Genomic DNA, 17,021 nt, shown 5'->3' on the forward strand with positions numbered 1-17,021 from the left:
TGCCGCCCAAGTAAGTCAACAATTGTGTCGCAAAAAAAGTTACGTTTTAGGTAAAAACAAGATAACAAGACCTGTACATCCCGAGCCTTCTTAAGTTTCATTCTCCTGGCTTGCGGGCCACGGATGTATGTAACTCGCGGAATATGCTCCATTGATCCACAGAAAAAAAAAAGTACTCTATACGTGAAGAAAGACTGGCGTATCAGTTACTTGTCAGATCAGCTATATTTAGAACTCGTCTCTTTTTTTTAAAAAGGAGAGACAAATGTGTTCTCTTGATATAGACCCTGTTAAGCGACATGCTCAGCCCCGTTATCCCAGGATTTTTGTTACGTCAACGGCGCTAGTAAAGTGAGTGACGGTGGTTTCTGCGAACTAGGTACGAACGAGCGGCAGTCTCGTAAAAAACAAAGCTATAACCTAGTTGGTTAGCTTCTACCAATAAAGAACGCGAAGACAAGCGCTTGCTTTCAGCGGAAGTTTTTGCATTTTTCTTGGTTTTTCAACCAAGAAAAAGGAAAGAAAGAAACAGCATGATCGCCTCATTTTAACGTGCAAATTTTGTTAAACATCACTTCTAATTAGGCATTTTCACGGCATGCGGTTGTCGTGAAGTTGGCTATACTTGTTGGAGACTGCACAATATAACTTCACTCTTCGTTCTATTATGGAAAAAATTCGTCCGGCTGTCAGCACCAGTAGTCTCTTTTTGTACGTGTTTTTGGCATCCGTCTTTTCGCGTTGTTCAATCGTGGATGACATCATAGGAGGTAGAGCTCCGATTAGAGGTAGATTCCTGGGTCACTCTTGGAGAGGTAGGGCGACGGCTGTCTCATTTGAAGCATGTACTTCTTTGACTTTTTTCTCCGAAAAAACGGGGTTCAGCATGGTTCTCCTATGTAAAATTTCTCGTGCGGGCAGTCGGTGCGGAGGTCTATTGCAGCTCGGGATGAATCTGTCCCATTGAAACCAATCCCGTATGAAACCAAGTTTAACGCAAATGAAATTAGTACAACGTCGACTTCGAATTCACGTGCAGAGAGAAGCGTTGGAGATTTAAAACTGGCCAATAATCTCCGTTGCTGTTGCACTTGGCTCAGCACCCTGCGTGGCGCCTCATCGCTGTCTGTTTAGTTCGGCTACTAAGCTTGAGTAGGCGGGTTCGATCCCGGCCGCTGCGGCTGACAACGACAAAGGCTGGACGCGCGAAGCTCCCGTCTACATCACGACTTGATTGCACGCTAAGGAATCATGCGAAGTCGAAATGAGTCCGGAGCACTCCACAGGGCCTTGTGTCATAACCCATAGGGTAACGTGGACGCGTAAAGAGCACGTAGAATTGAACTTTGCCTTTTTAGCGGGCAGAGGCTTGCCATTTAATCTTTCTTGGTTTGTTTTTTTGGCAGTTTTGCTCCGCATGCTTATTCGTGGTGCCGCATCACGCAACAGAGCGTCGAGGTTGTACAGAATGTATCTGCAGATATATCGACGGTGATTAATTATCTAGTCACCTCGGAGACAGCGAAAGTGACGATGCCTCGCTGGCGCAAACTCTGTGGCGCCCTCATCGGAAGCGATGTTGGCATTCGACGCTATGAAATACTTGCCCCGCGGCCACCATGACGAAGTTTTAACGTCTATGCCTACACTAAAATTAGAAGGCCCCGTAGCACTGCTGGTCACTGAGGGTGTAGAGGTAGTAGGTACGCCCTTGATATGTGATGGTGTCTGACGTAACACGGAACTGGGATAGTTGGGAGAGTCAGTGCAATGTGCCGTCTACTCCGTTCTTCTTGCGGTTCTGTCTGCAGTGGAATAATATACAAACGACTGGACTTGCTGCTGGGCTACGCATACTAGACCCAGGCAACGCAAAGACGTCCTGAGAATGACCTCGGGATGCCCGCGTCAGCATATTCAGGCGTCCTCTGGTTGTCTATAACTGGTCCTCATGCAGTAGAACTGGGATACATTTGTCCGTCCGTTGCGCATACTTACGATGTCTTGAGTATCATGTTTTAAGACGTTTTCAGTACTATTTCAAAATTTGTATCAAGGGCTTTTTATTTATTTTTTGCATGGGGGGGGGGGGGGTGCCGTATTCAACGCTAATGTAAGAGATACTAACCAGAATAAGCAAAAAGAAGAGGCACAATGCGGGTTCATCATGTCCAGGGCGCAGACGGCTATAGCTCTCTCTGGAGTTGAATTCTGCTGTCTAAATGGAAACTATTAGTGGCCGAAAAATGTAAACAGTTCAACCCCATCAGAATCATTCGATACATAACACAAGGTGTAAAAGCAAAAATATCTTAAATATTTTTCTTCATTGCATCACTTTTACACACACACATATCATTTAAAAAACGCATATTGAAGGCCGTACTGAAGTAGACCTACAGCTAAACAGGAGTAGAGCTCGACTATCATCATCATCACTAGCATCCTCAGCCTGACTACACCCACTGCACGGCAAAGGCCTCTCCAATTAACCTTGTCCTGTGCTGGCTGCGGCCACCGTATCCTTGGAAACTTCCTAGTCTCATCCGGCCGGCTGACTTTCTGCCTCCCCCTGCTACGATTGCCGTCTATGCTACAATAGAGGCTGTATATGAGTAGCATATGGGAGTGAGTATCCTAGTGCAGGCTATGAAGGAGCAGAGCTAGTCTATATAGGAGAGTAAAGCGAGGCTATAGCAGTGGATATATAGTATGCACAACAGTTGTGGCTACAGTAGCACACGATCGCTACATGTGTCTGTACCGACATCCTGAACAAAAGAGGCTTCTGGGACGTTTCATGTAATGCGTTATCGCAAGCTGCGGACTTAGCATCGACGAAGTGAGGAGACCTTGTATTCGTTGCGCCATCCTGGTTATTTGCACCTGGATTTTCCTTCATCTCAATATTCAGCAACGCGACGGTTGACGCCTCCGAAACTAACGTAGGAATCCGTTAGGCACTAAAAAGAAAGGCGTTTTCCTTCACTGAGTTGTTTTCCGGAATATAATTATGCGCAGATATTTAGAAATCGGCGTTTTAAACACCGTTGTGTTAATTATACGATCCTTACCAATGTCCGAATTTCGTGGAGTGTTTCATACAGCGTACTACTGTGAGTTGCGCTTCGATGCATTGTCAAGGCGCAAAGCTCTTTGCGCACAGAATGTGAGAATGTCACAAATAAACCGCAGCTATTCTAGTGTGTGCAGTACACACGTCAGACATCCTCCGTCTATGCACCTCTTTCCTCCTCTTTGTGGTGCCTCCGTACGCGCTACTCAAAAACACGTCCGAAGCTATGGTCCCTTAAACACAGAACCCACGCTTGGAAAACCACGCGAAATGTGACATATATAGAAGATAAGCACTCCTACGAGCGCTAAGTATCTACATAGACAGTTTCATAGCCCAAGCACGAAGCATTTTTGGACAGAAAAGATAAAAGTACATGTCCAACTTGGATAAAGGATGTGATCACACATGCACGTCAAAGCCCGTACGTATGTTCTAAGCTCATATTTTTCCTTTGCTTTGTTTTCACCATTCTCGTCCTAATCCAATTACAAAATCAGAGAATCCACACCCTTGCTGAGTATTTATTTATTTATTTATTTATTTATTTACGTGTTCCCACAGGTCGAAGCTTTATAGGGCGGATGGGTTAACACCGTGTATATCACATAATGTACCCACCCCCTACTTTGGCTGTAAAATAGTACAATTTTCCCCCTGGCGTAATAAACGCATCCTATTTTAGTTCACCAGGATTCAAGCCTACACTCACGGAAAACGCCGTTTGTCCTTCTGGTCTTTCTGGCAGGTGGCCCTCCTGTCACGGTGGGCAGGCGGCAACCTAGCTGCCTACAGGATTGCGGTCAACCCGCCCTGTATGTATAGGTCGTCACGTGTAATTTGTATCTGGTTACATTGGAGAATGTGGTTACTACGCAGTGGAAAATGCTACACATATTTAATGTTCCAGACAGGGTCTATGACTTCCAATGTGCCATGTGTGTCGAACTACTTACTGATCACAGGACAGTTTTTGAACTTTAAGTGTAACCGTGACTGATACGCAAGCATATAACGACTGTAATAAAACATTGTCATAATTATACAGTCCTCCATGCATGCCACGCAAACACACACAGCACACGGAATACACTTGATATACCACTTTAATCACATATCAGTGTCACGCATAACGAAGCATAACCGCGATAAGCAACGCAAAACAAAGAGACAAACAATGCAAAACTATGGTCATACAGTGTTCGCGCACCTAATTCGCATTTGGCCTAACTGCGCAAATCTATCGTCATTTTATTTGCGTTCTCCGTTCTTATTGATTATTAATGCCATCAGGCGGAATTCTTTACCGCCGAAACAGACACGCAGTAGTATAAAGCACGTCTGTAGAATGTCCAGACCACTACTAAATAAATATATATAATGGGAAAATCAACCTACGCTTGCTTCTTAAATACCCATATATATATATATATATATATATATATATATATATATATATATATATATATATATATATATATATATATATATATATATATATATATATATATATATATATATATATATATATATATATATATATATATATATATATATATATATATATATATATATATAAAGGAAGCCAACAGTCACCGAAATCAAGGTGCATAGGAGAATGTTTTTTTTTAATATCTAGTGCCAATCAAGTAGTTTTTTTAAAGAAAATTACTTATAAAACAGCAGAAAAAACAACCACGCCGCCGGTGGGATCCGAACCCATGACCTCCGAATATCGCGTCCGGTGCTCTTACCAACTGAGCTACGGCGACGGCTGTCCAATCTGCTGCTTTCGTGGGTATTTATGTTTTGCGTGTAAGCGAACCTTGAGAGTGTTCACCAGCGCCCACCCTCTACCAATATATATATATATTGTTTTTTTTAATGTGTACTGCCAATGAATTAGTTTAAAGAAAATTATTTATAAAGCAGCAGGCAGCAGAAAAAACAACCATGCCGCCGGCGTGATCCGAACCCACAACCTCCGAATACCGCGTCCGGTGCTGTATATATATATATATATATATATATATATATATATATATATATATATATATATATATATATATATATATATATATATATATATAATTATGTTCCGCAAGGAATCCGAGAACCAATAGAAACCACGCCTGGTCACAAATGGTTTCTGTGTTCAGTATGGCAGATAATGATTGTAACAGCTTATTGGGGCTGTTCATCGCACTGAATAGCGTTAGTCGTATTAGAGTGAACTTCTCTGTGGACAAAATTATGGGCGGCTGGGCCAGTCATACGTACGGGTTTAAGGTTAAAATTTGATTAAATATTCTCTCGACCGCGGAAACATTGATGAGGAGTGAGTTTTGTTTTATTTAGGCGAGTCGTACCGGGTGAATTATATATTTTTTCAACCTGCCTACTCTTTGTCCTATTTCTACAGCTTCAAAATTTTTCTGAACATTTTACCCCGCGTAACGAACGCATTCCCCAATTTTCTAAGATTGGGGGGGGGGGGGGGGAGGAAGTACGTTCATTATGCGAGCAAATACGGTGCATTAGCATAACAAAATAACAGGGGATCAATCAAAGAGTTATACAGTTCTAGTGAGCAGTTTCGTCGAGCACAACAGAACAAAAGTTAACTGTTACCAGTAATTGCTGTTTGTGCAGGAAGGCGGTTACAGTCACGCGATGTTTCGGGAACAAACGACATATAAAATATAGTGCGGCGTGTGGTTAGGCTATTAAGTGGTTGCGATCAAATCAAGACGGTACGCAAGCTGGCGTCTAGAAGAACTCGTGTGGTAAAGTGGGACGATGAAACGTTTTATGAAAGAGACAGATGCAAAAAAGGCTCTTCGGCGGGCGGCTAGGTTAAGCAAGTTTAATTCCGATTTCATTAAAGTTATGCTTGCGCTAAGACTGTCGATAGAAATAATGAATGCGTGCTGCATTATGTCCAATCATTTGTAGTTTGTGGATTTAACTAACGTGATTAGCGTCCAAAATTGAGGCTGCGTGCTGTAATTTTTAATTTACTCTTTTTGTACAAAAGAAGTTTTAATGTAGAGGAGCGAAGTGCGATGTTTGGTCCTCTACGGTAAAAACTCTCTGTAATGAAACGGTTTGTTGGGAAACAACGGATGTGACAAGGGAATAGCCATTCCCCTCTGATGCTCCCATAGAAGTCCATGTAAACACCAGCCGTCACTCGGAAGTGGCCTCAGTACCGAGTTTGGTTTCCTCGGCCAGTGTGTCCGATATGTAAACACGAGGACATTGAAGCCGACATTCATCACTTGCTGTGGGGCTGCCCAGCTCTCAAGCCTACAAGGATCTGGCACCTAATGGTAGCAGGCCTTTCACCAAGCAACCCTGCTTCATACATTGCCTGGACGCAGGGACCGTACCATCGTTCTCTACTGGACTTCATCAAATCAGCTAGCCTTTTTCCATTCATTTAATCTCTACTACATCATTTATCACACCTTCACCCGTCATTGATGCCCTGGGGCAATAAATATCGCTTTAAAAAAAGTCCATGTAAGTGGTACCTCGTTTTTATGAATCAACGTTCTCCTACAACGGGATATAACGAAGCTTCAATGAAACCGCTGGCCAGTTCGAACTGAGTACGTCGATTTGTAACAGTTCCCAGCACTTCCCTGCCATTTCGATGCTGCCGGATTTAAATCATTACGCATAACTTGCTCATTTTGAGCGTTGCACAAAACAAGCGGGAAATCTTACCTCGTCTTAAGCAGAGGCCTACATGGAGCGTTTGTAAGGACAGTGCGTCTGTTTCGGCGCGTGCTTTGACGCTCGCGCTCTTTTCTGCTCTGAACATTTCTGCGTTGAACGATGGCATTCTGCGCGGTGCTCACGGCCCGCTGCTCCCAGCGTTCTTGCAGCTGCCCCGTTCTGCAATCTTCTCACTGCACCCGACCCACTGCGGGCGCACTCTGCTTTTTCTTAATTTTCGTTTTCGCAGCATGGCCGCGTGGTCAAAACTGTTCGGCAGTGAGCTTGCTGACTTAATGGCATCGAGCTTCCGCTGTTTTCACAGGGCCAACCGGCGGAGAACGAACGAGCAGAACTGTTTGCAATGACCAGGAGGCGGTCATCGTCAAAGCCTTCAGTCTGCCGAACGCATTCTCCGCAAGATGTTTTTGTCATGCGGTGAAGTGTTTCGTCTTATGTGCTCGTGAGCTGTGCGGCAAAGCCAACTAAAACAGGTACTCGCGACGAAATTGACCCCGCGCACCCTGTTTGGCAGCGGTCGGCTCCAGCACCTAGACAATAGAGTTAAATATTCTGGACAGATCTCTCCCTGTTATTCCGTGAAGACTCGTTTTCTAGGCTCTGAAGCTCACGCGGGGCAAGGCTGACATATTCGATTGGAGCGCGTATATTGAGCCCCGAGAAGGGCGCTCGGTGCGCTGTATTGTAGGTCCCCGCAACGCACATCGGCGGAGGCTAAACGTCAGCTGTGCTGTCCTGTGTATACACAGTGGTAGGAGAGCCTGCTGGCACCTGGCAGTTGCAACCAGGACTGCCTTCCGCTGCAACGATGAAGCGGCTGTAACGAATAAATCGCGCGGCCCCTTCGTCTTCGTTATAACGAGGTTCAGCTGTTTGACCCAAAGCATGCTCTGCGCTGTTGAGGTGATTAATATGTACCTTCTGTGTTAACTCTTTGTTATATCAACATCCAAGTATTTGTAGTAGGTTACTCTTTCTTGACAGTGATCTATTCAGATAGTAAAGGGGATCTACACTCTAGAGGACTAGGGACCTCACTCATTCGCATTACTGTACATTTAGAAACATGTAGTTACGTTAAAAGGTAGTCACACGAGTCAGAAATCCTATTCGTCTACGCTAAGGGTTTGCGTATCACTCATTTTTTAATGTCTCGGAGAACCACGAACACACGTATTAGTGGCGCAATCGACTGCAGCTGCCACAGCAATCACAAAAGCGAGCTGAATCTGAGGAGCCAGTATTTCTAGCACATCAAACGCTTGTGCCTTCATAGGATGTTATCACTTCAAGAGTTCTATCATTATCTGAACGTCAGCACAATTTACCTTCCTCCACTGACCATTCCCTTGGTCGCTGAAGCCGACGAATCCCTAAGCATGGCTTCGTCGACCGTGGAGAGAAATGCTTGAAGATGCAACTTGGCTATACGCCCGAAACATGTGCCAAGTCTATGGACACGCCAACACTCAGCAGTAAGCGGATGCAAAGAGATAAACATGCGTGTTCCAATGCCTTGTAGGCGGTATAACGACACAAAGAAAAAATTACCTGCGTAGAGCGAATGGACTCACGTAATGTTTCTGGCATGAAGTCACCTGCAGGGCTACATTTTGTACAGATTCTGAGTCGAGTGTAGCCCGCTCGGTGTTTTTTTTTTTTAATGAGCAAAATGAGATCTACTGAAACAAAGCGACCGATTTTCGTCTGCCAGCGTCTTAGCTAGAGCTGACGGTTTTATTTATTTTTTCCTTCAGCCTCGGTTGGAGTGCTTACATACGAGGCGGTTGCAGTAAGTTTTGCCTCTTATGGTGTGACTGCACCGTAGAGCTCGAACCACGCGCCATCGAACATCCGGCTGGTTCTCAAGGAGACGGAACGCATGAAGGGAACGCGGTCAGCCTCCGACGAAGTCATCAATGCAGTGCGCCGTTCGTGTTGTCAGCACTCCGCATTCTTCTACAGTGGCATATTTTTCTACTCTGCACTGGGGGCTGAAGTTCTTCGACAGTTGGCAAGACTGAGTCAAAAAGTAATCTGCTCCTGGAAAAAAATACGTTCGATCCATTTCGACGCAGAATCTTTCGGTAGCCTGGGAGCTGAAACTTTATTGATACCTTTCGTAAAAGCGTGTGATCTCCACTGGTTACGTATGAAACGCCACAGCATAAAAGGATTACTTATCTTTCCTCCCTCGCTGCCGGCGACGGTATGCAGCACACCTGACAGCAGTTGTCTCCTGAAGCGAGAGCCAAACTTGCCCATGAATTCCATGCAGTGTGGTTCGTTTTTCGTCGCCAGAATTACACTCTACAAGGCGAGAGAAACAATCGTCCTCACCCCTCTGAAGCATAGGACGTCCGGGGATCTTAGAAAGTCCCTGGACACTGGTTAGGATAGAATCATTTGGCCCGTATATTCCTGGAAAACGCTGTACTCTGCTTTGCTTATAGGCTTGACAGTTGTGCATGCTCAACACGACCACTTGGAACGTTTAAGTGTCGAGTGCGCGTAATAAAAGCAGCAGCCGAATAATGCGGATTTGTTTTGTTCCCAAAGCTGCTGTTTGCGTTACCAGTAAGCTCGCATGTTTGCTGTGGCCTGTTATCTTAGTGCTGCAATTTGTTTCTGCTCTTTCTACGTTCGCAGATGGCGCCAACCTGCCGCCCAACTGCATCCTGTGCGCCTGGTGCCAGAAGGTGGGCATGAAGCTATTCACGCTCAAGACGACCAGCGGCAGCAAGGCCTTCTGCTCGGAGCTGTGCTTCACGCAGTGCCGCCGCGCCTCCTTCAAGAAGAACAAGGTGTGCGACTGGTGCAAGCACGTGCGGCACACAGTCAACTACGTCGACTTCCAGGACGGCGAGCAGCAGCTGCAGTTCTGCAGCGACAAGTGCCTCAACCAGTACAAGATGAACATCTTCTGCCGCGAGACGCAGGCGCACCTGCAGATGCACCCGCACCTGCAGGACGCCGCCTGCAAGGTCGCCTCGGGACTCATCACGCCCGAGCTCTGGCTCCGGGACTGCAAGAGCCAGCCGCCGGGCGCCAGCAACGGGCACGACGCGTCCTCGGAGAGGGAGGACGACCACAAGAGTCCGCCACCTCCGCCCACGATTCCCGCGCTTCCTGCGCTGCCCCCGCCGCCACCGTCGTCTTCGGCGCCGCCGCCGCCGCCCCCAAGACTGTCGCAGCCGTCACCTGACTCTGGGGCCGGAGGTGACCCGGTCAACCTCTCCCAGAAGGCAACGCACACGAAGCCATCCAAGAGGCGTCGGTCCCTGAGGTCCTCCCGGGCTTTGCCAGCCAGACGCGCCCAAGATGGCGGCGTCGGGTCTTCGTCCTCTGGTCACAACCACCAGCCGCACACCGCGAGGTCGCCAACGAGGGCGACCAGCACAACCCCGCTGAGCAGTCCCGGCGCGGCGTCGACGCTCCACCTCAACGGACATCACCCGCACACTCCAGGCAGTCCGCCTCCGCTGGCTCCCGTCTTACCGCCGTTAGCACTGCCGTGCAGACCCGGAGCGCTGCCGGACCCCGGCGGGAGACCTTTCCTGCCGCCTCCGCACCCCGCGTTCCACATGTTCCCGCCGGTTCCACCGCCGCCGCATTTGCGGATGCACCCGAGTAGTGCCGCTGCATCGGCTGCACCTTCTGCCGCCGCTGTGCCGACCATGCGGGCTTTTCTACCACCGCCGCCACACACTGCGCCAGGGCCTCCGCCGCCGACGGGAGTCGTTCCACCCATGGGCCTGCCCCGACCGCCGCCGCTCGCCCTGCCTTCCCCGAATCCTCTGCTTCCTCCCCCCACCGTCATGGTGCCCTACCCCATATTCATACCGATCCCTATTCCCATACCGATCCCCATACCGCTCCCGCTCAAGTCGCCCGCCGCGCTGCCGGCTCCATCTTCTTCGACCACGCCGCCATCAGCGTCGAGGGACCACCACCACCACCACCACCACCACTCCGGCAAGAAGCGCTCGTCCGAGCACCACCACCGCCACGAGAGGCGGCGGCGGAGGGTGACGCCCGAGCACGACGACATGCGGGACTCGGTGGACACGGAGGACGAGGACAGTGGGTCCAGGTCGCAACCAAGAGCGGCCCGCCAAAGCCTCGGCACGGTGCAGCTCAAGATCGTCTGCAAGAGTCCGGTCCCGGAACAAGAGAAGCGGCACCTCGACGAAGAGGACGGCGCAGCTGGAAGGGACGCTAAGCGGAAGTGCCCACGTGACTAGGCCGACCGTGTGGAACCAGTGATTGGTGTATACAGCAGGCTTCAGTCACGCCCTGCCATGCATGAGTCAGTTCCTTCGTGCGGACCCTGCAGGACCATTTGCCGAGGACCTGTGTAACACGTGGTGCACTGCAGGGCCTTGGTCCGGACCTTTAGGATTACTCACGTGAGCCGGTTATTGTGCAGTGGTTGTCCAATAACTGTGCTCAGTGTTGATGCCGAAGATGACAGCAACGAGCTGCCGTGCGTAAAGGAAACCTTTTACAATTGTTAATGGCGCGTTAGCTGTCTAAACCTCCGCGTCGCCGCGGCGGAGTCCGTTGCAAATTTATCGTTGTGCGCTGCGTGATCATTTTATTTTACTTTCCTTTTTTTCATACAGTGACGGTCGCTGCGGGAGGGACGGCTGTTGTTAGGAAAGCAACGCGTATCTTTCGTTTACACGGTGCTAGTGAGCTGCGGAAACAAAGTGATCTCTGGAGACTATTTGCCTGCACCCAAGACTGCCTTCAGGGTCGTTTATCATCTTCAACACGCACGCAAAATATGCTCAAGTGATTCTGTTGAGCAATTGCGCTTAATGGCGAGCAACCAAACAGAAGTCCCTTGCATCAAGGTCACCAGTTATGTCCGCGCCGAGCTGCATGCCTCAACTCAAGCTGCCACCTGTATCTCCACCGAGCACAATTTACATCGCGAACGGCTTACTTTCCTGTCTGAACGCAGCAACAGTTATGGACCGGATTAGGTCAGACATTTAGTCGCACAAAAGATTTTAAATTTTGTATCAGGTATAATCCATGAATAGATAAGAGATGGAGTAAATTAGTGCGCTGAGTTTATGGCTTTATAATCGCACAGCTAGGCACTCTGGCGAGTTTGATCGCTTGTTTACAGCTCGCTTTTACAAAAGCAGTTTATGCACGCGTGACTGTATTCAGGCAACTGAAACGCAACTTTTGGTCTTCGTCACATCCCGAGTATCCTCTTTTTTTCCCCCCAGACAATATTACTAACTCCGATGAGGCTAACACCGATATGGCGATAGATTTCAGTAGAAAAAAAAAAAGCCAGAAAGAGGAGTGCCGGTTTTTCGGTCGTGCAGCACAGGACGTATTAGGAGCCGGAAAGTTCCGGATGTTTCCGCTATTCACATCAACGTTTCGCCATTGGTAGATGAGAGGGAGTCACTGTACACCATCGCCGTACAGGAGTCGTTCCTTCGGAACACCCTTCGTGGTGCAAATTTGGACACTGCCAACGTATGAAACGCCCGACTCTTCCTGCAGTGCCATTTATGCCCAGACCTTTAGTCGTTCCGGCAACTTTATTTTCACCGCCAATGCGGGGGGGGGGTCCCCGCGCTCAGTATTATCTCAGCACAGGCAATGGGCAGAGCACACCGTTGGCGCGCAGTGCAGCACAATTCGCGATGGTTGCATAAAAGCAGTGACCGTATTCCTCGCAAGGTAGAGTTCGCCCATGCAAGAGTCGTTATTTGGATAGAATGAGCTTCGTACCATAATATCAGAGGGTTACCCGTCGCTGTTATCGTTCAACCATGCACCCAGGTAATGATGGGAAGAGCGCATTCTTTTATAAAGTTGGTTTCGAACGTCCTTGTCGCGCCTGATTTTTTTAGCGCGAAAGCACTAGTTAATGCGGTTCCAATCATATATCTTGTGAGAAGCTTGACCTTGAGGGTGACCTTGGTCAACCTGGAGAAGCAAAATAATTACTGCCGCGACTGGGTGTCAAACCCGCGGTGACGCGAAGAGATCAGCTTCGCTGGCCACTGCATGAGAGCACTAGGCTATCGCCGCGTTAAACTAAACACAAGCTAAACACAAAACAAAACAACGAGCCAACCATGCAGGCTAAACACATGCTTTGGCACGTCTATTCGGTTTAACCACGTTAAAACCCTACCACCTTTTTTTCTAATCGATTTCAATGCCTTCTTCTGCGCATGATTCACCTGGCGTTGAGAAGCGCCTGCGCAACCAGTTTTGTACTCAAGTGACTAAAATCATCGCACAATTGTACTGTTTTACCAAAATGACTGCGTGCTATTAATCGACGCAGGCCGCTACTTTTAGGAAATATTTTACCATTGTCAAGAACCAGAGGTACTGTTGCTTCGCGTCTTAAAGCAAGAAGTCTTCTTTCAGATTTTGCAGGGAGAAAATTTTTATTGTATTGACATTAAATCGAATCAATTATGGACAAACGCATACGTTACGCCGCCAATTTGGCCCTCAAAAGCGTACACGAAATCACTGGGACGTTCAGATCCAAATATATTCGAATTCGCGCACTCCCCATCATTCATACAGTGGACAAGCTGCTGTAATACTGGCACCAACAGGCAATGCCGCCAAATTTCGCTGCAGTATTTATAGAGTGAAGCACTACGCCGCGTAGCGCCGTGCCCGTAATGCGCCATCTCGGGGTGCCTCGCGGAGTGTTCGCGGACTTGCACAATGTTTGTCGTGTTGTACATCCTCGCTCGCAATGCTCACCGCGATTTCATCTGTGCGTTTCTGCCCCAAAGTTTCCCAGTAACCCCAAGTACCACCTATCAGTTTCTGCGCTGGTATCGAAGACCGGAATCACTCAGCTGTTCGTACTCAAATTTGCGTTTCTAACTGGCATGCGCCTGGCGCTCTGATCGATCTAACAGGACATCCAAAGCATCGGCGGCTGCTCACGTACGGATTATGCGCGGGAAAAGCTTCGTGGCTCCGATGTGTTCCCCGCCGTAGCGTTCTGTAGAATTTGCACACCCTTGAAGGTACGCAAATTCTCCGCTCAAACACCAGGGTGTCGTCTTGCGACAGAAACTTTGTGATCAGTTTGCCATTCTATCTGCATCTATAAAGTTCGCTGAAAGCCCGCATGCTGCAGCGCACCAAGTCACGAGCTACATTGCAGCACCACAAGCTATATCAGTTCTGCTTGCGAGGAAACAAAAATATGTACAGATATGTGCATCTGAACAGTTGAATGGTGGTAAAGAGAGTGCAGCTATTGTTGCTCGTGTTTACAATCCAGCCGAGGAATAATTTTGCTCGAATCTTGCCGCTTCGCTGGTGTAAATGTCGCTGTGAAAAGAAAAAACCCTGGAAGCATCTTCGGTCGTCCAGACACGGTCATTTTGTCAAACTCGCACATTGCGTGGAATATGTAGTCTCCTTCGGCCCTCACGCGCTTAGCGAAGAGTGTGTCGCGAGTGCCATCATATTTTCCTCTTCTTTTTTTTGCATGTCAGAACGATTGCGGGCGCAAGAGACACGGTGACCAGTTATTCAGTTGCACATAGCGCACGGTGGCTGTAACTCCTGCAAAGGCACACACACCCAAAGTTAAACGGCAATGTGTTTCAGTTGCGCCGTAAAAATATAGTGTAATGTGCCGCAAAGTTCACCGCTCCGATAGTTCCTTTTTCGCAAGATGTGGCGCCCTCTGTGGAATGGTGAAAGTTCATCTGCTACTGGTTTAAAACAAACGCACGTGGGAGACGCAGGCGCGATCTGGCAACACGTGGAGCCAGCTGCGCCTGCGAAGCGGCAAGTGCGCACTTGGCAGCTGCCGCCATCTGTCGCATCTGTCTCTAGCGCGAACTGCGCATAGGCAAAAGGAGCTAGCGGCTTTATTTGCAACCGGTGGAGCGCTGGAGGAGAATAGGCACGCATGCGCAGAGCGGCCTTGTGAGAAATGGGGGACAAGCCCCATTTCTCTGCTTCAAGGTGCATCGCCTCTGAACACACGCGCCTGGCTACGCCCTGCGCATGCGTGGAACCGTTCCTTAAAGATAGTTTCCGTGTCTGGTGCGCCCGCAATTGCCGAGCGACGTGTTCTTTTTCTGTGTGTACATATATTGATGAGCGCCCCCCTTTTCCCCTCGGTGCTGACACTGCAATCCTATTACATAAACTTTGTTCAAAGCAGCGTTCAACATGCCTCTGTTTGTTAATTCTTTACAGTCTCCGCACTATATTGTGTAGTTCCCACATTGCCGAATTAATGCACTTGTCGTACGATCGACACAGGGCTGCGGCCCCACTACTAAGCGCTGACTCGTACCACAATGGATGAATCTGGAAAGGTTCATGTGCCACAGCAGCCAGACGCCACTGTAGCGCAATCTCGGGCCGACTGACCGCTTGTAGAATAAGGCTTGAAGAAGTAAGCTTGTCCCGTCAGAGGTAGTGCATTACTGCCGCTGTTCAAGAAACCACGCGAAGGATACCGTTCAGCATAGTAGCTCGCTGAAGTGGTGCACCCGGGAGACGCTGAATGCCAAGCTGTCAGGCATCTCAGCCAAATGTTTCGGCTATGCTGTAGAATGTGGAACGCGCCCAAGGATCTTCGAAGGACACGTCTCACGAATATCGCTTTTACGCACTGGTGCAGCTCCACTTAAAGGGACACTGAGAAGAACTCTATCAATTTTTTTTGTTAGCAAAATCTGATAGTTCGGCATTTCATGGCTTCGTTGCCGCTTATCCGTGCGCGAAAGATGCATTTATTTCAAAGAAATTAGGATTCTAAGATGAAAAAGTGTTTCCCGCCGCTTTGATTCAAACTCAGGGAACTCTTATGACGCCACGGCAACTCTTATGACGTCTCAGAACGGAGTGACGTGACACGTGACGTAAACGCAGACTCCGTGATTTCTGACGGCTAGCGGTGCGGTGCGCAACCTTCCTTTGCCAGCCTTAGAGATTCGCGACGTCCATGATGTAAGAAAAATTCCTCCAAGGTGGCGCCTCTTGTCCTAGGAAGTCATCACGCTTGTACTTGCGAGATTGGCCTGTGGCGGCGATACCTGTATTTTGGTTCTTGCTATTTTCTACATTACAAGAGCTTTGTTTTCAGTAAGAGTGGCGTTTTTGTGGTCAGGAGCTGCTATTCTATCGATACAAGCCAACTTCAATTTCTCCTCAGTGTCCCTTTAAGTACCAGGCACAGGAATGCAAAGCTCCCACCATGACATAGCCCTGGGGTGTGGAGCGTCCTGAATTGAGAACGCTCAATCCTGTTCGATAAACTTAGAAGCATGGCAGAAAACGGGCGCAGCAACTAGCCAACGTTTGTCGTTTCATTAAATGAGGCTGTTATTGAAAGACTGCTAGCGAAGCCCCGGCTGTGGAAGACGCCGGCAAGCGACCTCGACACCTCTGAGGTATTCGGGACGACAAGCCGGCGTGTCGTTCTCTGCTACACTACCACAAATTTGGAGGTAAGCATTATCCTCATTTGCGTAACTTTGGATGTTGACCAGATTGAAATTATTCCACTGCGGTGGATTGGCCATGACCAGGTGCCCTGGCGCTGAAAAGTATTTCGGAAGCGTGTTATTAAAAGCAGGAATGAGATATGAAAATGATTAGCAAAGCGTTTCTGTGATACAGTTCATTAACTGAATGACATGGAGAGGGCTCTGAGTGCACATAATAAAAACGTTTGAAAAAAAAAATTAATCGTGGGAATGTACTCTCAGAGAAATAAGAATAGAGACAAAGTTTGAAACCGTCTAGATTCTAAAAGAAAGTTTTGTATGGGGAAGCAAATCATTCCCGTTACTGTCTCCAAACGTATACATGTACTACAGGCCCGAAGCGAAAGTACAAATCCAGAAGAGAAGGCCATGCCCAGTTGTTCCGAAGCGAGATTTATGGCAGCCATCAGAAAAGCGGTGAACGGACAACACATGATTAAGAGCTTAGTGTTGATAGTTTAGCTCAGAACCAACACAAGGCGGGGACTTACAGATCGAACTGTGAAGGCAGAAATTTAAATGCATAAAATGACAACGCTAATGCATAAAATAAATTTTGAGCTTGCGAGGTTGCCGTCGTCTTCTGTTCCAGCGGTAAAGAAGCTGATGCGTATAGTCTGGACAGAAAATGTGGATTCCGCGAATTCTTCCATTACCATTTGTGTTAGTGTATG

The 17,021-nt window shown here is 48.0% G+C and overlaps 1 protein-coding gene across 2 annotated transcripts in view; it reads left to right on the forward strand.

Moving 5' to 3' along the window:
* The window catches only part of LOC144099153 (uncharacterized), a 175,815-nt gene extending 160,796 nt beyond the window's left edge, over positions 1–15,019 (forward strand). The window contains exon 3 of one of the 2 annotated variants that reach the window (XM_077632273.1): positions 9,470–15,018. In XM_077632273.1, coding sequence (XP_077488399.1) covers positions 9,470–11,064 — 1,595 coding nt within the window. In that variant the 3' untranslated portion in view covers positions 11,065–15,018. Of the gene's footprint in view, positions 1–9,469 lie in introns of both variants that reach the window. The other variant, XM_077632270.1, reaches the window with a different exon arrangement.
* Positions 15,020–17,021: the final 2,002 nt, after the last annotated feature.

Source organism: Amblyomma americanum, chromosome 7 (genome assembly GCF_052857255.1).
Source record: "Amblyomma americanum isolate KBUSLIRL-KWMA chromosome 7, ASM5285725v1, whole genome shotgun sequence".
NCBI classification, from domain to species: domain Eukaryota; kingdom Metazoa; phylum Arthropoda; class Arachnida; order Ixodida; family Ixodidae; genus Amblyomma; species Amblyomma americanum.